The following is a 22,764-nucleotide window of genomic DNA, read 5'->3' as shown; positions in this document are numbered from 1 at the left end:
GAGTAGAAAGTTTACAGTTGGTCTTGATTAAAAGGTCTTGCTCTAAGCTCATGGGGGAACAACTAAAGCAAATATATTTTACCTTCTCTGTTTGAAAATATACAGCCATTTAAAGATCTGTCTTGAGAGGTCTCTCATTTATCTGTGGTGGTGGGTATAAATCTTTCCATAGCAGGCTCTGCTTGCATGCTGAGAGTAGTAATAGTTCAGTGTTTTGATTTGGGATAAAGTGCATCTTACCTGTCTGTGTTAAGTACAGCACAGTGGCTTTACTGGAAGAATTTGGGGAGTACAGCAGAGGGCAGTGCACATCCATCGTACATTCCAAGTCTGAAAACCCACGGTCTGCCACAAACTGAGGGCTTTTGTGAGCTGTCAAGAGAAATCCTTATGTTCCACATATTCCAGATACAACAAAGACCTTCTACCAAGGTCTACCTTGTTTCTTGCTACTGAGGATCCCTTAGCCTTAAGTTAGAAGAAGCTAATTTCATTCTTCTCCTGAAGAATGCATGGTCCAAGTACCTCCTTCGAAATCATACTACCCTATATGCATCCTTTCTTGATGATATTCATGTAATGAATTGAAGTTTTCCAGTAAAGAATACTGGGTATCAGCTGTAGGTTCATATATTTCTTACATATCATTACCCTTTTTTTGGCTCAACCTTTCATTTTGGTGAATGTAGCCACATTCTGTTAGACTCCTTCCAGTGGAATTGGTGCATCTTCTTGTAACATAAGATGTCCATGCTTATAATATAGATACAGTATAATTTAAATATTAAGTACTAGATACAGAAGTTCATAAAAACATACTGTTTTCTACACATTAGAAATGTGTCTTTTTGCATGAGATGTCAGTTACGTAATGAAATCATTTCTGTTGTCTTTCATGACTCTTTTATGCCTATAGTTCTAGAAATGGAGTGGCTTTTTTGTAGTAGTAGTCTTGAAAAAGACATCTGGATTTTCACATTTTTTAGTACTGTATCATTATACTTCAAGGACAACTCTAGAAGTGTGTTTGGAAGAAGATGTGGAGAATGTTCAGTCAAACCATCCTTATCTGTCAGTATTGTTAAAAATTACAAAAAGACTTGCATCAATTTCATAAATGTGTCTTGACTGGTAACTCAAAGTCCATTAAACCCTCAGTATTCCATGGCAGGGATATTTATTTTCTCTGAAAACATTGAACTTCTTACTTCTCATGAAGACAAAATGCACTTTCAATTGGTCTATGTTTTAAAATCTTGTTTCTAAATCCGTAGCAGATATTACTGTGGTTTGTGGATAACAGGACACTTTTTCAGCTCTATGACCAGGATTAGGCAACATCAGTGTGTCCTTTTAGGATTACAGACTGATTTATATATTGAAGTTGGCATCTGATTTAACAGCTAACATTCCTTTTGTTGCCTTGGAGGGAAGATCTGGGTCATTGTGAAGCTGGATTGTGATATACAAGGTGTAGCATGTTCAGTTAGCTTCCATGGAAAGTGCACTAGGCTATTACATTGTAATTACGCCAAGCCTTCCCCTGAGAACATTTTGTTCTGCAGCTCTTACACTCACTGATTTGATTGTAGAGTCAGAATCTAGGTACTAATAAAATATCCAGATATGGAATGTCTTCATATTTGCAGGGCAGTCAGTACATTCATAAGGAGAGTTAGAAAGTATTTCAGCTTTCATAGACAAGTGAAGTTTCCTGTCCCTTTAGAGGTATCTTAGTCATTTCAACTTGCTCTATAGTCGTGCAGAGGTTTCACAAAGGTGCAGGCTATGTGTGGATATTGTAGGATATCCCAGACATTTAAATAGCTTTCTTGATAGCACTGCTTATGTGTGTTTCTGACCAACATACTCTCACCCTAGGGATGACCAGCTTATCTTTCAGTAACCTCTGGTCACCTGCGTGAAAATGCAAGTTCCCAGTGTGAGTTCCTAAAGTACAGAGGCTTTGACCTGAGCCGTACACTTGTCATTGCTCTGTAGCAGGAGGGAAAATTGCTATGTGGATAAAATTATGTTATTAATATCTAAGAGCAGGTCAAAGACTCAGTGCTCAGAAGTTGAAAACCACATTTGCTTTTGGCATCACGAGTAAATACATGAAAGCACTGGGCTGTCTTTTCATTTAATGTTAAGAGGTAGAGCTGTGGTCACCAAATGACACCACATTTATTCTTCAGTTTCGGTTAGAAAGGGTTGCCAGGAAAGACAGCAAGGACCTGAACTGATTCATATATAAAATGACACCATGTGTTTGTACTTCCTGTGGTTTTTAGTCAAAAAATCTATCCCAGAGCAGGTCTGAGATGGTAGAAATGGAAAACCTTCAAGATTCAAACATTCACTCCCTGTCAGTGCTTAGACAAGTACATTGTTAAGTGCATTTATTAATGTTGCAAAATACTGTAGTATGTAAAATACAGTTTTTAAATATGTTTTTAAATGTTACTGATCTTAATAGAGGGACCTCCTTATTTTTTTAAAAAATAAAAACTAATGCATACTTTCGTGCTTTAGATTTCTCTCTGGAATTCCACTTTCTGTGGTGCTTATTATTAAAAAGAACATAACCTTTTAGCTTTTGATCTATTAAGACACTTTTTCTTCTAGGTACCTTGAACAGCATTTGTCATCTAGTTATAAATATCAGACCTGGTTTTTTATATAATATGCCTGAATAGAATGTATTTTGGGAATGGACAGCTTGCTGGGGAGGGAGGTGAGTTATAATGCTTAAGACAAGCTGGGCTCTTAACAGTTACATGGGTGACAGTGTTAAACTTTACCTCAATCTGTTGCTGCATACTGACTTTAAAACCTGTATCCTGAATAAGTTTTTAAAAATTTACATTACTTTCATTGTTCTGTAGTCTTAGAAAAGTTGTAAGATGCTGTTTATGAAAGTAAATTAGGCTTTCCGATTTTTTCATCATGCCACTGGTCTGTTAGCAGAAGAGAAATTTTTACAGTAACATTAGAATTTGCTGGGAAAGACAGAAAAACACCCCATCCATCCAGTCATTTTCATCTAGGACTTTTCATCCTATTGCTTCAAATTTAAAATAGGAATTTAGTTAAAATAATAACTAAATTGTATATTTCTTTATATGGGCCAGGTTAAAATAATAGTGGTGCTTGAGAGTTGCAAAGAAGTAATGAAATTTTTGTTTTGGTTTACAAATTATGTTTTGGTTTAGTGGTTTTTTTGTTCTTCCCCAGCAACGCACACAGAGTAGTTTGAGATCATTTGCTTTTTTCACTGTTAAGAGACAATTGCCATCAGACCTACTTTATTTCAGTAATTGCATCTAATTTGCTCTGTCCTGTGCATTTTAAGGTTTTCAGAGTTCTGTCTGGTTTTCAGTGTTTTTTCCTAACAAAATGAAACAATTTTCTGTGCTGCTCTATAGGCACTTTCTTCTGTATTAAAATCTAGATATTAGCAGTGAAAGTAATGGACAGATCACCCTCTCCAGCTGCAGTCAGGTGTTACTGGCTATTGCAAGGACCAGGTATGAATTTTTATTCTCTACAGGTCCATGCTTCACTTAATCAAAGATCACTGAAAGAAAGTCAGATGGACTTGGAAATCCCTGACACCCTGACTGGTAGTTGGGATAACTTCCATGTTTCGTGCCATATCCTTGAAGTCTCCAGTGCCTTTCCTCTCTATTCCACACGTTAGAAAACAAGGTGTTGAGTGGGAAAAGGTAGTCAAACTCATAGAATAAAATATTTTAAGAAAACAAAAGCTCAGAAGTACCCAGTAGTATCAACTCTTAGATTTTGAATTAAATAATTTTATATATGCATACTGCTTACTCCTGGAAGCTTCTCATCTTCTTCCAGTCAGTAAATGCCTTCCAGTTAGTAAAGTGTCTTCCTTTTTCTACTGTAAAATAAATGGGAAGGGCAAGGTGATTTCTAGTGCACTAGTTTTAAATATGAGATCTGTTTCACATGTTGTCTTAAGTAACTCCTGGTTTTAGTTTAAATCATGACTGAAACAAACAAAAAAATTCCTCACCTTTATGATTTAGCACTCATTTGGGAACAATAGTAAACCAAAGCAGAGGTCCAGTTTTGTCTGTAATTTATAAGCATATATAAAGTTTAGGAGCCCTTTAAATTAAGACATAATAAATTGGAAGAAGTTGGATCATGGTAAAACATGATGGTCTAAGAGATGGAAGGGTATGTGTTATGACATTCACCCTGTATATTGAAGGAAGGAAAACCATGTTTTACAAACAATTAAATACTTTTGAAAAAGTAGTGTTGCACAAAGTTCACATGAAGGCTGGATTACTGGGAGGATAGGTGATTACTGTATATAAATACCATGATATGAGTATGAAGTGTTACAGGGAAGTGACTGATACACATTGTAGAGAGACCCTCACTGGGGATACTCAGAAACTGTCTGGACATGGCCCTGGTTAAGGCACCTGGCTCTGGGTGTTTGCTCATCCAGGGCGTTTGACCAGGTGTCCTCCAGAGGTCCCTTTATTCTTGCAATTGGAGTAATGCTGAGTGAAAACTGTCACATTCATTAATATAACAAAAGTGGAATAATCAGTGTAACGCCCTGATACAAATGGCACTTGGGATGATCACGTGAGAGACTTGCAACCTTTTTGTCTTGGTCTTGAAGATTTGAAATCATTGAGTTCATTAACTTCATAAGTTTATTATATATTAGCATAAATAAGAATATAAATATTACCTATTTTCAGTATTAAATACATAGCAAATTTAATTTGTCCAAAGCAGGCTTGTTCTTCACTTATTCAGTTGTTAAGTCCTGGAGGGTAACATGAGTCAGGTTCCTCTGTAGAAATCTCTAGACCTTCAGTGCTCCCTCAGGCTGCTCCTGGTGAAGAAGCTTTGTGCCAGCACCAGGAAGAGCCTTTTGTCCATGTTCTGTAGCATGGTGTGCTGGTTTAATTGATCTTGCAGGAGCTGAATTAAAATTAATCAAATCTGCATTTAGTAAACAGGTTTGAAAGGTCTTATATTTATTCAAATGTCAGCTTGTACATACATTTTAAGTCAACCTAAAAAACAGCTGAATTTTGAAGTACATCTAGGAAAACTATGATGTTAATGCAGGATGGCCTCATCTCACTTTCAAAGTGTCTATCACTCAATTATTGAAATATTTTTGAATGTTTTAGATGTCTTTGTTACCAGTGTAAATTATTAATTATCATATTTTATTCCTTATCTCCAGAGCAAACTGAAAAAAAATATTTCTGCTACAAGGGTTACTGTTTTATTCAAAATGTTGTCTCTTGACTCTTCAAGGTGACAGGTTTAAATAAGTGAACAGAAAGCAAGTCCCCAAAGCTTTTCAGTTAAACATTTTTTCTAGCTTAATGATGAAAGAGTTCTGTATGTGGTTGGTTCAAAAATTTAGTGTACAAAAATGAGCTCTAAAAGAATCTCCTTTATCAGACCAGTAAGAATATATCGAAGGAATGTTTTTTTAATAGCACAATTAGTTATGCAAAATGTAATGGTTGTGGCATTTATCAGTCAGCAAACACTTTGCCTCTTGTTGAGGATGCTTCTGATCTCTCTTTGAAATTGGACTGTCATGGAATTAGTTTCTTGGATTGAAGAAGAATGCTTATGACAGATCTCAAAAAGCCTTTTCTATTGGTACTACATTATTATTCAATGAAACAGTCAAAGACAGGTGATTAACTGAAAAATATGACTGCTCCATTTTTTTTTTCCAAGAGCACTGAGAACCTAATCTTAGAAAATTCTTAAAATGAACACACAAGCTGCAGGTTAAAATACCCAAAGGCAAATACACCCCTGTCTGTAATGCTACTCAGTTCCATAATTCTGAAGCAAGACTTATCTGTGCTGTGTTTGTCTAGATAACAATCATGCTAATAATTTTCTACCTTCTTGTTTAAAAGATCTTCTATCTTGTATCTGCATGCATATCTGCAGTCTCACCATCTTTTTGTAATATAGCTGTGGTATGGCTCAAGTCATTGCTTAAATTAAGCATTCCAAACTGAAAATACATTTGCAGCACACATTAAGAGACATTTTTCTGCTTAACACGGACAGTATTTAACTGAGTCACGATTATTCCTAAAAAATGGCTACCTAAGAATGATGAATTGTTTTATTTCTATTAACACTTTTTTTTGTATTTATAATATAATCATATATATATTGTATTTATAATATATTCTTTCTTCAGTTAATCTAAGTATTTTAGGGTTTTTGAAGTTGCTGGTAAACTGAAGTTTACCAAGGGAAGTTCAGTCGTTCATTCTGCCACCAATAACATCTCACGTGTAGTTCAGTGATATTGGATGGGAGCACTCTACATTCTCCCCGGTTAATGTGTGAGCATTATGGTGAGCAGCATTGCAGGCTGTTGATAGGAAGGGCAGTTCCCTTGTGCATTTGAGGAGAGGAGGCATATACAAGTTTTTGTTAAAGCTGCAGAAATGTTCTAAATGCAGTCAGTTGAACTGAGAATGGAAACATAGTCATCAAGTGAGGCAATTCATTTTAGTACTGAAAAAGGGTATGACAAACTTTTTGGTGGATTTGAAATCCAGTTTCAAATTTGAAGTTGTAGTGATGTTTCTTCAGTGTATTTCAAAACCACTGATAAGTTTTGACTCTACTTGAACAACTCAAAAGACTTTTGAAACAGCATTGAACTCATCTTTGGTGTTCAGTGACTTTGAAAGTTGTTTATAGGATTATGAGTCTTACTTTCTCTTTGTTATGTTAGTTGTATGTTAAATTTACCATATTTCATGCCACAGCAACCAAATGCAAAACACACATGGCACTGCTTTAAGTATTAATGTTTAAATTAGCTAACAAATTATAAAGATGTTAAGAATTAGTACTATCTATTATGTAAACTGTGCATTTAAGATCTACTAACCAGTTTCAGTATTGGTACAGTCTTTTTCAATGTACTCCACTTGTTTAAAAATCAAAAAGCTTGAATTTTAAATCAGCTTTTTTTCTTTAAGACCATAATTTCCAGTTAACAGCTGAAGATAAAAAATATACTGTTATAGACCTTATAGAAAACTTTCTGGGAGCTGCTTGCAATCTTCTTAATAATAACATTTTTCTAAGATTTGCAGCAAGAACTTTTATTATGCACAGTGTTTGTCTTTCCTTCTTCTACAGGTAAACTGTTTCACATTGACTTTGGTTATATTTTGGGCCGAGACCCCAAGCCCCTTCCTCCCCCGATGAAGCTGAACAAGGAGATGGTGGAAGGCATGGGAGGCACCCAGAGCGAGCAGTACCAGGAGTTCCGCAAGCAGTGCTACACAGCCTTTCTCCACCTCCGCAGGTAACAGCACTGGGCTTATGGCACAACCCTTGAGAGCCACCCTAAAGCGGGAGAGGACACCAGTAAATGAATTGCTGAAATGTTTCTGTTGAAAATTCAAAGCTTGTTTAAATGAGAACACAAGAATTTGTGTGAAACAAAGGAATGAAAGCATCACAGTGTTGGTGTAATGTGGAGGGTGAATGTAATTGTTTAAGTTTAAGCCCTCAGTTTTGCTTGTTTAATAACTTAAATAGCTTCATTTCATAACTCAAGTGGGATATTAAATTATATTTCTTTTTGGGTATGTTTTTGCCCTTAAGCTTCTCTTCCTCTGCTTATTGATGATCAAGGAACTGTCATTTTAATTTAAGTCATTACTCATTTGCTGCTTGATTCTCCTCCAGTTTAAATTAGTGATGATCAAATTCTTTGGCTTGAAGATGACACACACATATGCTTAGTTCAGTTCAGCTCCTGTGGGACAAAATTTAGCAACTTGTAGTGACAATCAAGCATGTTAGAAATTTCTTTAAATACCCAGAATTGTGGCAGCTAAAACCTCTTCAGACTCTGGTGTCTAGGAACCAACAGATCTTTCTTTTACACTCAGAATCAGCTTCATTCTTTTGCAGTGACTATATTACTTACCCATTAACTTTCTGAGCCAAGTAGCTCAATTTTGTTCTGTTTGAGCAGAGGACAGGTAAGCACTCCTGGTCTGTCCAGGGATTTGATTTAGCACATCTTCAGTGAAGAGGAAAGATTTTCATTTTAATATCAAAGATTACCTAATGGAAACTTTCAAGTATGTGTAAGAAATTGTTAATATGGTAAGCTTATGTGAAAAGTACCTGGAATATGGAAAGCAGCCAGTGTTACAAAATAAAATGCTGCATGTAGTTCTTCAGTTGATAAAAGGAGGAAGATTAAGGAGTTGGTCTAGGAACAGAAGTTATTAATGCATTAAAAAGCCATTCAATAATTTGAAAAAATAGTGCATGTTGTCAGCAAGCAATATTTGTGGCTTCAGAGAACAGTCCAACTTCTGAACTTTGCTTAAAGCTGTTTAGTAATGCTGTATTTATTTGTCATATACTTGACTTGTTTTTGTTTAAACCTAGCTGTTTCAGTGGAAAAGTCTGTTGTATCACTGAAGAAGTATTCATTGAATTAATTTATGTAATGATTTGCTACAAGGATCATCATTAAATGTGTAGTATAATGGTAATTTGGGTATACAACTAAACTGTAAATCAAGATGGTTTTATTTTTAATGTCTGGAATTGTAGTTGTAATTATAGTATCGACAATATTTGCTCACTTTATTGGAAAATATTTTTACATGGTTCTAGAAAATATGCCCTTAAGGTTTTCAGCAACAATACTGTATGATAATATTAAAATTACTGTAACTATTATTTTAAGCAGCTAGAACTAAAAATAATTAGGATTACTTGTTAAAAAAGAATAATTGGTTGTGGAACACTTTAGTTCTAACTGTTCTGCATCTTGACAGAAACCCACTCACTCACAGACAGATTTTCTGGCTAAGTAGTGTGCAATCATAACTTCTGATAGCTAAGACAAAATGCAAACTTTGTCATCTCCATCAGATTGTGCTTTATTTTAGTTCTTTATTTCCCTGAGGAACAACCAAATCTCTACATATTTCAAGTACTGTATGTTTGTGTATCAGGACTCCTGGTGGAATGGATGTTGCATAGTGAAAAAAAAATACAAGGAATTTTAAAGTTACAAGTGGAGGAATAGTTTTGTCCATTGTTTCTGGTTGTAAGCAGTTTGGCATATGATCCTTATTGTATGTTCTTTAGTTAGTTTGGGGATTTTCTTAGGGAGTAGGAATAAGGAGATTCTTTCTGCTTTCTTAGTGTGATCAGTCTTTGTCAGCAGTGCTGTAGTGAAGGAGCAGCTGCTGCACTGTGAATGTGTTGCAGGGCAAATTGTGGCTGTCAGCAGGACTTGGGCTGTAGCAGCCTCTTATGCTTTCGTTATACATGTTGAGCCTGTTTAAAGATGTTTAAATCCTGCTACATGTCAGCATTTCCTTTCCATCAAGAATTTCCTGCTTACACATTTTCAGCAGCTTCCGTAGTATCACCAAATGGTTCATGAGTCCCACCTCCCTGCTCACGGAGGGTCATCCCAGAGCACATGGCACAGGGTTATGTTCTGAATGTTCTGGAATATCTCCACTGGGGGAGACTCTGCACCCTCTCTGGGCAATTTGTGACAGCAAAGTATCAGAGCATTTCAGATTTTTTTTCCAGAGTGAAAATGGCTCTACATTGTTTTGTTCCTTCCAGGTAAAGGTTTCCCCTGCATTAATCCTGTGAGAAAGTGTTCAGTTTGAGTTACTGGGTATAGGAAAGGGCAGAGAAGTAGTAGGTAAGTTGGAGTAGGGACAGAAGCTGTAGTTTGGGGTGAGATTTCTTTCTCTGTGTGGGTGGGGTTGTCTAGTTGGCTGGAGTAGTTTTTCCCGAGTCAGTTCTTTGTTTAGTGACTGAGGCTGCAGTCCAGATCTGAATGGAAACACTGTGCAATAAGAGGAAAGCTGTGATGGCCCTTGGGAAGTGCTGCTCCTTTGGAAAGATTGTAGTGCAGTGTCAGGATAGTGTTCTAAAAGCTGGGATTAGATGGTGAAGAAAGAAAAACAGAAGTGAACCTGGGTAGGATTACGTCCATATTCACTTAGTTTGGATTGCAAGGATATACTGTAGGAAGAATAAATGACATAATTTATTATAGCTAATTGTGACATGACAATGATTAGGGAGTATTCATACTCTTGAGAAGATAATTTTGTCATGGGGAGACCCATGTTCCACTGAAAGAAAGGTAGTATCCTTAAGGCATTTTAAACTTATTAATTTTGACTTATTGACTAAGGTCAGCAGGGCCTTAGTTTGGGACTGCAGGTAACTGTATACCTTCCTGTCCTTGTCTTTATAGTGGTTGTCTGTAGCTTCATATTTGGTAGAGTATTGCAAAGCCAACACCCTAAATATTTGATTGGTTTAGGACATCTATGTGCAAAGGGTCTGGTAAATATTGAAAAAATAAATAAAGGAATGCTTAGGATCAAGCAGATATTTGAGATATTAACTACTTGAAAACTATGTTTACTGGTCTCAGAAAACATAGTAATGAGAATTTGACCTTTTGTCTGATGTGGGTTAGTTTCTTGATATATGAGACCTTTTCTATGTAGAAGTAGAATTTTCATGTTGAATTTCTTTAACAGTACTTCATGTTCAAAACAGAAGTTAATCAACCTTCAGTGCAGCTGAATCCTCATTGATTTTGTAAGTTTATTTGTACTGAGTTTGAAGAAAGCAAAAAGTAATGGGAGAAGAATTTAGTTTTCAGTTTAGGTACTTCCTTAAACCTCCTTAAAACCAGGAAAACCTGGCTCTGATTTTGTTCTGCCTGTGGATAGATGTCAGCCATTCCAGAGGCCTTTGTAATGTACATGTCAAAGATGAGTGATATACCTTGCTTGATAACAGTGTTTGTTTTTTTACAAGTCAGGCTCCTAACTCAGGTGATTCAGCAAAATCTCTCCTCTTAGATGAGTTTGGGCTGTCAGTTCCCCAGCTGTAAACCTCATGGCAGGTCTGCCAAAGATGTTGCCTGTAAGGAGGATTGCAGTTGATTATTAAGTTATAGAAATGTTGGGGTGAGGGGCAGAGGACAGATCTGCAAATACTATAGTGAGCAATTCTTCCTTAATTTTTAGGGTTTCTTCCACTCCATACTCCCCCTGAAGATTACCTTTTCTTGATTTTTTTCCCCCCAAATGAGTATCTTCAGGTGATCTTATTCCTCAAGTATCACGAGACTTTGTTGTATGGAACAGAACTGTCTCTTAACTGGCATCTAACAATGATCTCTAGACCTTTAAAATCTTTTTTTACAAGCCTCCATCACATAAATAGCTCCAATAACCTGTAGTGCTTATAAGCTCTTATCCTCTGTGCTGTTGAAGAGCAAAAGGGACTCTGAGACTTTGGATTCTGTGTCAGTTTGAAGGGAAAACTACTGACAGAAGGTACCAGTAATCTAGGAGAAGACTTCAGAGCGTGTACCTGTAACATTTAAGTATGTGTTAAAGGAAATCTAGTTTCAGGCAAGTGGAAGAAAAATTGATTAAAATCAGTGGTGTCTGTTCCTAGCAGCAGAGCAACCTGACTGCCATATTTCTTAGCCAGACCTGAAACAAAATGGTAGAGTTAACTTTCCTTCTTTTCTTTTAATTTGCCATAAAAGTCATTTTCCTGACTCCAGCTCCTTGCTCTTGGGGAAGTGAAGTAAAACTTCTGAAAGAAAGAAGGCACTGAGGATTTCTAGCCAAACAGTTGATTTTAGTGCTTTTCTTGTAATGTTTTAAAACTTATATTGGAACGTGCTAGGTAGTGTTAGTTCCAGATAATAATAAAGTGTCAAGTGGTTTTGTTGGAACTTAAGTTTTTCTAGAGACATGTCTTTTTTGAGTAGTATTTACTTTGTAAAATACAGCTATGAAGCAGGCATTTTGTTTAGCTGAAATACTTTGCACTCCTTGCAATTGTCAGCTGATATATATTCAGCAGCTTCCTAATAAACAAGTTTTGCTGCTAAGAATTCGTTTTCTCTCAACTGTGAAGCTCCTGGTTCTCTTAGCAAAGCAATATTTCAAATGGTGAAGTCAGTAACATGTTTTGTATCTCAAAGGGAACTAGATCTTTGTGCAGAGGAAGGGAAGTTCCAGTTTGTGCTGAGCAGCTTGAAAGTTGTCCTCTAAAAAAGAAACTGACAGCTAATTTTCTGCAAGGGCAAAATGGTGTTCTTTAAAAAAAAATACTCATAAGTGTTTCCTAAACCATTTTAAAGCCGAAAACTGTTCTCTGATTTGTCTTTTAATGGTTATAGATGACATTTGTATTTGTACTTCCTAAATGTACTGTGCTACCACTATTACTGGAGCTTAAATGAGGAACTGAAGACTTGGATCTGGTTAAATATTTAACTCATTATGTCAAAAGCCCTTGCAGTGTTTGGAAAAATAATTTTTTGTATTTATGAAGACTTCATCTGTTTGAATAAATATCATGCTGCTGTATCACTTCATAATAAAAAATAACTTTTGCATCAGTATTCTAGCATATGTTTATCCTAAAAGAGGTAGAAAATGGCATTATAACTTAAAATACATGAAATCATAGTTTATATTTCATGTGTCTCTGAGTAAATGTTCTGATGATTTTAGAAAACTGTAACAAAATCAGAGCATTTTATTCAATTTTGGCAGTTTAAGAGATTTTGAAGGTTAAACTTTGATCGTATATGTCTGTCAGTATCTTGTGTTCTTTAACATACTTTAAATTAGTATTAAAAATGGATCTCTGAAGCATTAACAGTTCTTTTTAAGATGATAATGAGTTCTTAAATTGTTTACAAAATGTCTTTTGTACGGTTTTACCTACATGTACAAATGTCTTTGTACATGTTTTACCTACAACATATTTTACCTAATTTGCTCTTCTGCTTAGGTATTCCAACTTGATCTTGAATTTATTTTCCCTCATGGTGGATGCCAACATTCCAGATATTGCTCTTGAACCTGACAAGACTGTAAAAAAGGTAATTGTAAAGCTTTCATTGTCTTTCAGTGACCCAGGACATCTCATTACAAAATTTTCAGTCACTTGTGATGAATGACTTATTTGTGTCTCACCAGAAAATACTTGCTCCTGTTTTGTAAGCTTTGAGCAATTTCTTTCTTCACTGAAGTTAAAGATAGGAGAGTGTACTTGGAGAACGCTTAGCACATGTGCCTATGAATACAGAATGCCTTTTCATCATCCCTGTAATGCTGCACACTCTGCTCCAGCACTCTGTTCCAATGGGTACTTTAGCTAAAAAGAGTGTTTCCACCTTATCAAACTTAAAAGTGAAGCAGTCAACACTGACTGTATCATGAAAGATTGCCCCAGATAGTCTAGAAACCTTTAAGACATGGATGGTTTTATAAAAAAGTCTTCTTCTAGTTATAAAACCAGTGTACTGAAGATCTAAAACCAGTAGGCTGGTATATCTTCATGAATGAGAAATTTTTGTATCATGGGAAGGCAGACTTTTGTCCTATAATTCTAACTTTGTCCTTTATACCAGCTCAAGTCATTCTTCTCCATTTGGTGTTGGAGCAATAGTTGACATGAAAAATACAGGATACATCTCCATCTGGATTTCATTACACTTACATTTTAGACAAATGTTGGGGTTTTTATAATCTGATTTATAGTGAAGGGCTATCTGTTTTAATTCTCCAAAAGACTTTGTGGTGCCTGTGTGTCCAATGGAAATTAGTTCACTGTAATTTTTATTCAAGCTGTGGATTGTCTCTCAGGCTGTTCTTCACTGTTTTCAAGAAGTTATTTTAGCAGAGATTCAGAATCTTCAAATAAATATTTCATGTATTAATATAATTTCCTTAAAGAAAACTAAATTGTGACTTGCACAGATTTTTCCTTTTCTCTTCAAGGATCCAGGCATTTCTATTTAGAGTTTCTTGGTTTCAAATCAATACAAAGAGTTCTTGCAGCTGTTCAGTTTCATATCCAGGAAGCTAAGCTAGTCACAAGTGCTGTGTTTTGTGGTAAAGATGACAATCTTCCCTCCACTCAACTGTTTTCCTGAGAAAGTGACAGCAAATTATTTCTTCTTACCAATACTTGAACCTCACCTCTGTCCCTAAACACCCTAAAGATTGAGTAGGTTACTTACATAGAACATGGGAGATAAAAGCCTAAAGTAGGCAACTGAAATGGTTCAATACCTTCAAAGTTCTGGAAGTAACTACACTTTTGTAGAGACATCTTTGCAAGGAAGAGACCTTCCCAACAGTATGCAAGTCCTGTCTTAAGAATTTCACCTTTATAAAGAAGATGCATTTGGCTCTGCCTACCCTTTGGAAACATGAGTGATACAGTAAGGAGGGGGAAGATCTTTTAGATTGCAAAGTCTACTAATAAATGCACCGTAAATCTAGTAAAATTTGAAATATGCATCAAAAGGTAAAATGGGGCTAATTTGGGGTAAGCTTGTGCTTGACTGAAATGGTCATCAGGAGCTCAAACAGTGGTTTCACTGAATTTCAGAAGTGCTGGTTCTTTAATGTTTGCACCAATAAGTTTGAGACTTGGGATGCATTTTAATCTTACTCATTACTGGTCTAGGGTTCCCTGTCCTTTGATCACAGAATCCCAGAATGGCTTGGGCTGGAAGAGATTTTAAAGATGATCTCATTCCTTCCCCCTGCCATGGGCCACTTCCACTAGGACACTGCTTGTGTGCAGTGTTGTTCATCCTTGCCTTGAATCAGTTCTTGTGACCTCTGATATTTTTTACTAAGAGTCTTCTTATACTTGCTGCTTATCAACATGCAATATCCTTGTTTCTTAATAACATCTTGGTGTTGCATTTTTGGTGGAAAACTCTCTCAAAAGTCTGTCCAAGGGTATATGCTTTCAGTAATTAATGATAATATGATGTTGGGTTCTGTGAAATACTTGTAAAGAATGGTTTTAATATAGCAATAGTTGAGTATTTCAGACTCTTCTAAAACTCTTCTACTCACTGTAAATTTCCAATATAATTTTATTGACTTAACAAATCAAGGTACAGAATTGAAAGCCAGAAGGTCTTTTCTACAGCTGAGAATGTCACAGTTCACTTATGTACAATAATTAAAAATCAAGATTATGTAAAGCATAACAATATTGCATACATCTGGAGATCATGCAAGACAGCAAAATCTAAAAGGAAATTCAGAATCACAGAGTATTCTGGGTTGGAAAGGACCCACAGGGATCATCAAGTCCAGGTGTTAAGTGAGTGGTCCATGTGGGATCAAACCCACAACTGCAGCATTACCAGCGCACACTCTGACCACCTGAGCTCTGAATTGGATCCATGTGGTTATTTCTAAATTCCATTACAAAGTAGAAATAACAGTGCTTTCATTGCATGAGAAGAACACGAGCTTAGTTGTTATGTGACAGATCACTGTTAGATTAAATGCAGCAATTAGTTATTAGGATCCTGAGCTCTGACAGTGGTGCAGCTCAGTGAACTGTGACTTTTACTCTCATGGGAGATTGCAGCCTGTCCATTCACAGAGCCTTTAAAATGTGAAAGCAGATAGAACTGAAGCAGTAAGGCACATGTTTCTGATAAGGAATGCAGATCACTTTGAAAAGTAAAGATTCTACTTCCCTGGGTTCTTTTAAGTTATTTTAGAGTGTGCTTGTTCCTTTAAAAAAAAAAAAAAAAAAAAAAACACACAGTAAGGTATTGTCAGGAAGATAGCCAAATTGTTCAGCTCTCTCTCAAGTTTTGTTATCTTATATAAACTTTTGGGTTTTTCTGACAGCTCAGCTGTTTCTGAATCCTGTTGACAGTTTGGTCTTTTTGGTTCAAAGTTATCCTTTAAAAGCACTCCTTAAATTTGTACAAAAATAATACAACATCTCAGGATCCCTAAAGAGTAGGTAAGCAGAGGAGCCTTCCATTAAGCACTTGTTTGTTATTATGATCTGCTGGGTGCTTATGACAATGTTCAAAGCTCCTGTGAAAGTAATTTTTTTCTCTAGTTCTCAATTTTTCATTTTTCTATTTTACTTTAAAAAGATAAACCAGAAAATATCTTTTAATGGGCTAGGATCAGAATCATCTTAACCTGTTGTATAACAGTGAATAGGTCATTGTCGTTTGGCGGGTTTCTTTAGATAATGTGCTAGAAAACTTGTTTGGAGTATTAAATACTCATTAGCCCATCTGAAATCAGTTATAAGCTTTGTTGGAACTAATAAAAAAAGGAACAATGTGCCTTGCTTCTCTTGGGGTGAGTGGCAAGTTGATTCAGTCATTTAACAAGGTAATACTGTACCTTGTTGTAGAAAAATTGAATAAATGCTTTCAGCATCTCCATTGATTTTTATTTTTTTCCTTAAAGCTTTAACAAAAAATCTATATATATTTCAACAGACTCAAATTAGGTAAAGATCCATTTTGGACTGACCTGCAAAATTAAATTACCTTTGATGTGTGAGACAAGTCAATAGCCATTTCAACCAGGGTATCATTTTCACAGAAGACAAAGTTGCAGATTTACAAATGTTTCTGTTTTTAAGAAGGTGTCCTGGTGAAGAGTAGAGGTGAAGTTCATAGCCAGCATTTTCCTCACTGGTGCTGTAGTGGCAGCACTTGGTGCTCACTTTTCTGTTGAGCCCTTCTTTTGTTTTAGGGGCCTGGAGCCAGTCAGGCTCTGGGCTTACAGGCAACAAGGTAGGTTACCTGTATTTCAATTAATTTGAATACTAGTTTGATGATTAAACTGCAAGGAGAGTAACTTCCCTTTTTGTAACACAAAGGAATGCTTACTGAAGTAATAGATATAGTATATCTTATAATGCCTATTGAAATATTACACTGCAATTATTTTATCAAACAATTTGTTTGGCGTAAAGATCTTTGATACTGGCACTTTTCAGTAGGTGTAGCTATACTGCTGCTATGAAGTAGACACGAATCATTCCAAAGGTTATTGCTACAGAAAGACTTTTCTTTAATGGCCACAATTTTGCTTCCTCAAAGTGAAAGCCTTGCAATGTTAGGTGGTAGCTGAACTCCCAGTCGGATCTTTGTCTGTCACAAAGGGACATCCTGTCCCCCCAGCAGGCAGGATGGTGCTTCGCAGGAAGTGTCTGCCTGCTGGTTACAGAAGGGTGTAAAAACTGCATTCAGAAATAATTTTTGTGTTCCCCTTTTCTAAACTTTCAGCAGATAATCTATGTGGTCTTAGAGCCAGAATGAAGGTTTGATTTTAGTAATCATGCACATATTGTAAATAAAACTAAAATTTGCACCTGCCATATGGTAGTGATGGCTAGAATAAAATAAGTTGAAATAAAATGAAGAACACTACTTTTATTTTCCATGTCTTGATTTGTTGTATTGTCTCTTATCATTTCTTGTAGTGTATAGGTGTTTGATAATGGGAAGCTTATTGGTGAGAGTAGTTAAGAGAAGATGTTGGAAGGAGTTTCTTACTTTTAGTCATAGAAGGAAACCAAGTAAGATCATAAGGAAACTTCAGTGAAACATGTCCTCTTCTGTGAGGCCTTGGATGATTTGAGTTGTGATTGCTTTTTCTTTTAAGAATTTCATACTGATACGTTGAATGAGACTTTCTAGAAAAATCTGAGTGTGGAAAATACTCTCAAAGATTATAACTACTAACCTGAGGAACAAAGGCAGACAGTTTTAGTGGCTTTTTTCCCCAAATTATCCTCTACCCATCTAATAACAGTGGGACATCCCAGGGAGCTCACTGACAGAATGCAATTGTGTAATCAAGCTTAAAATCTAACAGAAGATATATTGTCCAAGTGTTGTTTCTGTCCAAAAGTTATGAAATGTCTTGGAGAAACACAGATTGAGTGAAGGCAAAATTGGAACAGCAGCTTATGTCATATACAACATTCTGTAAAATAAGTATAGACTGCACCTCATTTACACGGTTTATTGGCACAGGATGGTGTAAGCACATCTGGGTGCTCTGTTCCTGTCCTCCCTAAAGGAGCTTTAACAATCTTCTTAAAGAAAAGAGAGCAAACTACTCATTTACTTAACAGAGAAAGATGGCAATGAGGATAATTTTTTCCTACTGGCATGAAAAGAAACAGAAAGTCCTTATGGCTTCACCTGAATATACAGATTTAGAGCACATCAGAATTTGGCAGTACGTTCTTACTTGCTTTGCATAGCATTTGTTTTCAGACATTAAATCAGTGCTGACCTTAATCATGCATTCTCACAGTTAAAATTGGACTGAAAATAAGTGAGTCAGCATTGACCTGAAAATAAACAAAGCTCTGTTTGAAGTTTCACAACTATTTTTGAAGATCATATGGAAAACTGGTTTATGAACCAGCTGTCTGCTTGCAGTGGGTATACACAGGATCACTCAGTGAGTTTACCAGGTATTTATAGAAAAATAGGTTAGGACTTCCCAGCTTGTTGTACTGACTCACTTCCCTCACTCCGGTATTGATCACTACTTTCCCCACAGGAAAACCTGGAAAACAGGGATTACCAACTGCACAAAATTTGTCTCCACCCTCAAACCTGGAGAAACCCTTTTCAGATTCTTGGTGTTTAGTTTTATAGTAAAAAGCTTGTCAGTTTTGACCAAAAAAAAGTAACTGCAAAGCTTAAAATTAGTTGTCGGTTTGATCCTTTCATCTTTTGTCTTCTTCATACTATTTATAATGAAAGCTGTCAGTATAGTGTGCTTCATCTCATGGTTCATGACACATCTCCTACTGCCAGTCTCTGATTTAGGCTTTTCTGAAAACCTGGCTCAAAAATGTCACAAAAGGGAATTAAATTGAAAAGTAGCAGAGTATTCTCTTCAGTTTGTGTCTCCATTTCTTTGGCCTCTGAGATAATTGCCTTTAAATTTTCCACTCTTCACATATGCTTTTCCATTTCTCAGATTTCAGGAAAAAGACTGGGCTGAAATCATTATATTGACTTGTCAATGCATAACTAATAATACAATGAAGATATCGCTACACTCACTTTTTTCCCTGCCATTGCTCCTTGCTTTTCTATTTCCAGCACAGCTGCGGTGCTAATTGCTAATTGTTGGGCATTGTAAAATTAGCCAGTGCTATAAATTCGAAGTAGTAATGACTAAAATCTGGAGTCAATTATGTAGCCAGTTTTGCGTAAGGAAGAGGTGCACCATCACTCTTCAGATGTAGCTAATGGATTCAGCATTGTCACCTCCTAACAAAAAAAGCTTTTTATTTTTCTGCTGGAAAGCCAGATGGTTTCTATCTGTCCTTCGTAGCAGATTTGACCTTTAAATGAGAAATCATCAGGGACCAATGATTCATCGGCAGACAAAGGACTCAGCAGGCATTAAAGGACAGTGTCTAATTGACTGAGCTCTGTTTCAGATGTCCATTGATTAAAGAAGGTGCTGCAAAGATGCTGTGTTATAGGCGAGGTTATTGTGAGCACAGAAAGCACAAATACCTGGCTCCCATAAGCAGGTGCTTAACTGCTATTTGTGAAAGTAGCCCCATTCATTTTGGTACCACCTTTGGATAGATACAAAAAAGGATAAAATCATAAGAGAGGAAAGTTGTTTGTCTGTGGGCTGTAATACTGAGAGCACCCTACACTGATGGGGACTCACCGCCCTTGATAAGAAATTGATCAGTCTAATTTTTTTGGAAACTAGCAAAAAGAGAGAGTAGACATGTTTTTTCCTTTAACATTAAATATGTCAAAGTAAATTACATTCATTCTACAGGTATAAAAGCTGAAGCAGAGATGTGACTGGAGGTGCAGATAGTTTCTGAGCCTACCTTGTTGCTAAACCTGAGCTAATTATTCAGTTTTTTTCCATCTGGCTTGTAGTGAAACTTACACTGCTTTCTTCCTCCCCTGTGCTCCCAAGTCAGCCAAAGGATAATTGAGAGTTAGTTCCCAAGTTAGTGAAATGGAAAGGACTTTCTAAGCTGGAGCTTGATAAGCCTTTTTAGGCAGTGGATATCAAAACCAGCAGTATTTGTTAGAAGGTGGTACTAGGAAATCTTCCTAGAGGTTTATTAATGCCAGTAGGAAATTTACAGGAGAAGTCAAGTCGCTTTTGGTTGATTAGAGTCTCTTTGTTTCAGCAGTATTTTCTTACTGCTCCAGGGAGGTTTATGCTTTGTAAAAGTGTCACATTGCCACTGAGCTTATTTTGCTTCGGCAGACGTTCCTCTCTCTGTCCATTTGGGTAATGACACTGCAGCTGCACACCCAGCTTTTTTGTTTCTAGGCTGTTGATTTTTCATGCATATTAATTAATTTCAAAATATTGAAAAAATACAGAAGTTGGAGTAAACACCAAAACATGAACCAAGTGTGAGAATACTCTTGTGCTCTTGTTGCTTTATATCAGTCTCTAGTTGATTGTAAGTTTTTGGCCAGTATGATGAAATTCTGAGCTGGAACAGTATCATCTTTGAGTACCATAGTGGCTGAAACCCCAATTCTCACAAAGTTCAATTTAGAGATATTCACTAACATCTTTCTTATCTTCTACTAAAAAAAAAAAACAGAGAAGCCTACATGGGCTTATTTAGAAATCACATTTTGTTCAAATTGAACCCATGGAAACAAAAACTGTTGACAGAATAGTCTCTCAAATGAAGTTTTTCATGCAAATAAAGCGTCTGAACAGTTTGTGGTGTGCATTGTTTGGACTGTAAGCAACAGGAATACAGCAAAGTATTTACTGAAAAAGATGAAATGTGATAAGGATTAAGCCAAGCACTTAGTGCCAATTTCTGCCTCATGAATATTGGATGCTGACTACTGTAATAATTACAAGGCAAAACAGTTAAAATAATTTTTTAAATACATTTTTTCCTTTTTTTTTGCTGTTAATTGTTCTCTGTCTCGTTTTAGTAGTGCTTACATCCAGTGTATATTGTGAGGCATTGGAAAAGGACACTGACGTTTCTCTTTAGAGCAGCTGAAGTTGCAATGAGCGATTCCATGCTAGTGTGATAAAATTGTATAAAACATAAGCAGTGTTGCTTAATGTTACTGGAAGAATAAATACTAAAGCACCCACTAGTCTTCAGAATGTCTGATTTATAATTTGTCTGAAAACTAAACAGGATTAACAAAAGGTTCTCATATGTACATCTTATATGTCACCTTAAAATACATTACTTCCACCCATAATTCTGAAAAACAGAGCTATTAATATCCATGAAATATGGATTTGGGAGCTGCCCTGAAGATTATAAAAGTTTCCACAGAATTTCCAGTTTGTCTTAACCTTGAGTGCTAAGTACCTAATCCATTTCTGGTAATGTTCTATGAGTGAGAAGATGCTTGCTAATGAAAAATCCCTGAGTTTAATGTGGTAACTGTGGTCCATATTGTACTGTAAGTCTGATTTGAGGACACAACAAGTCCGTACAAATCTGCTCTTTGGTGGAAGGGAGAGGGCAGTCTTGTGCTTCAACAACAAAGGTGAAAGTGCAAGTGAAAGTCTTGGAACTCTGCAGGGAAGTGCACTTACCCACAGCAGTACTACTCCCAGCTGTGTTTTCTTTCGATTTCTCAATCCTGAGCCCATCACACTTCCAAACACAAAATAGCCAAAGACAGAAGGTAAAACTTGGAGATTCATTCAACTGAATGAAAACCCAGGCCTGCCCATTTTCTCAGATCTTTTACTACCATTCTTAATAAGATGGTTAGTGTTTTCTTGAATATTTCATCTCTTCTTTTTGTCATCCTTTTTTTTTTTACTTTACACACAGCTCTGTGGGGCTTACTGTGAGTTTTCTAAGTTTTCTGTGAAATCAGCTTCATAGGACATCTTTGATGCCATTTTCCAAACAGTATTCATTTTAGTTCTCCTTGAAGACAATTCAAGGAAAAGAACAGAGTCTGAGTTTACAGTCAGTTAACATCGACTGTTATTCTGATAGCTGTTGTGCTCTTCCCTTGTGTGTTAGATTTTTGGGATAATCATGATGTGAAGTAGTTTTTCTCTTTTTTTTTGTTCCTGTAAAAGATTTTTTCCCCTTCTCTGACTTGTTATCTTGCTAAGTTCTCATCTTCGGTGTGATTCTGCTGTAAGTGATGATCCCCTTCTTTTTTCATTATCAACAGTTAAGCCACAAGTAAATTACACTTAAATGCTTGTGCCCACACCCTCACTCCCCCATATTTTCTTCTGAACTGTCCTTGGTATTCTTTTCCCCTTTTAATTTTTGTCATTTGAAAAACAGGAGCAGTATCAGGGTAACTGACAGAATTTCCTTACAAACTTCAATCCTCTTGTTGTAGATTTTAATACTAAACTATCCTCTGTTCAGGGGGATAGGAAGTGGACAACTTTAATTTAGTTTCAAGTTGAAAGTCAGTATCTTGATAGACTATTCTTACTTATTCAGCCTCTTCATCCTTGGAACATTCAAGTTCTCCTCTTGAGATTTAATATTTCAAAAGAGTATTTGTATATCAAATGGAGTTTAATGTTTCATTTTCTGGAATCAAAGCAAAAGTTCAATTAGATTCATCAAGCTTCTTTTTTCTCTGTTTTATAAATCCTGAACTATAACAATGCACTTGCTTTAAGTATCAAAGTGGGAGCTCTAAGTCTTCAGGTGGGAGGGACGTCTTTGATGCCTTCATGATGGTCATCATTTTTAAGTGTGTAGAATGAGATAATTGTATATCTCATCAGAATTTCACCCCCCAAATTCACCTCTGTTTTTAAAAATGCAAAAATCTCTTCCTGTTGACCTCATCTGTGAGAAACTGTC

General features: G+C 36.2%; 1 protein-coding gene across 2 annotated transcripts in view; it reads left to right on the top strand.

Moving 5' to 3' along the window:
- Positions 1 to 22,764, top strand: part of PIK3C3 (phosphatidylinositol 3-kinase catalytic subunit type 3) — a 71,504-nt gene that overhangs the window by 41,107 nt on the left and 7,633 nt on the right. The window contains exons 22-23 of one of the 2 annotated variants that reach the window (XM_066569360.1): positions 7,204 to 7,372; positions 12,904 to 12,994. In XM_066569360.1, the coding sequence (XP_066425457.1) occupies positions 7,204 to 7,372; positions 12,904 to 12,994 (260 nt within the window). Of the gene's footprint in view, positions 1 to 7,203; positions 7,373 to 12,903; positions 12,995 to 22,764 lie in introns of those variants that run through there. The other variant, XR_010785312.1, reaches the window with a different exon arrangement.

This window comes from Molothrus aeneus, chromosome Z, assembly GCF_037042795.1.
Source record: "Molothrus aeneus isolate 106 chromosome Z, BPBGC_Maene_1.0, whole genome shotgun sequence".
NCBI classification, from domain to species: domain Eukaryota; kingdom Metazoa; phylum Chordata; class Aves; order Passeriformes; family Icteridae; genus Molothrus; species Molothrus aeneus.
Note: the sequence above shows the minus strand (reverse complement) of the source record. Positions and strands in the feature narration are given on the sequence as shown.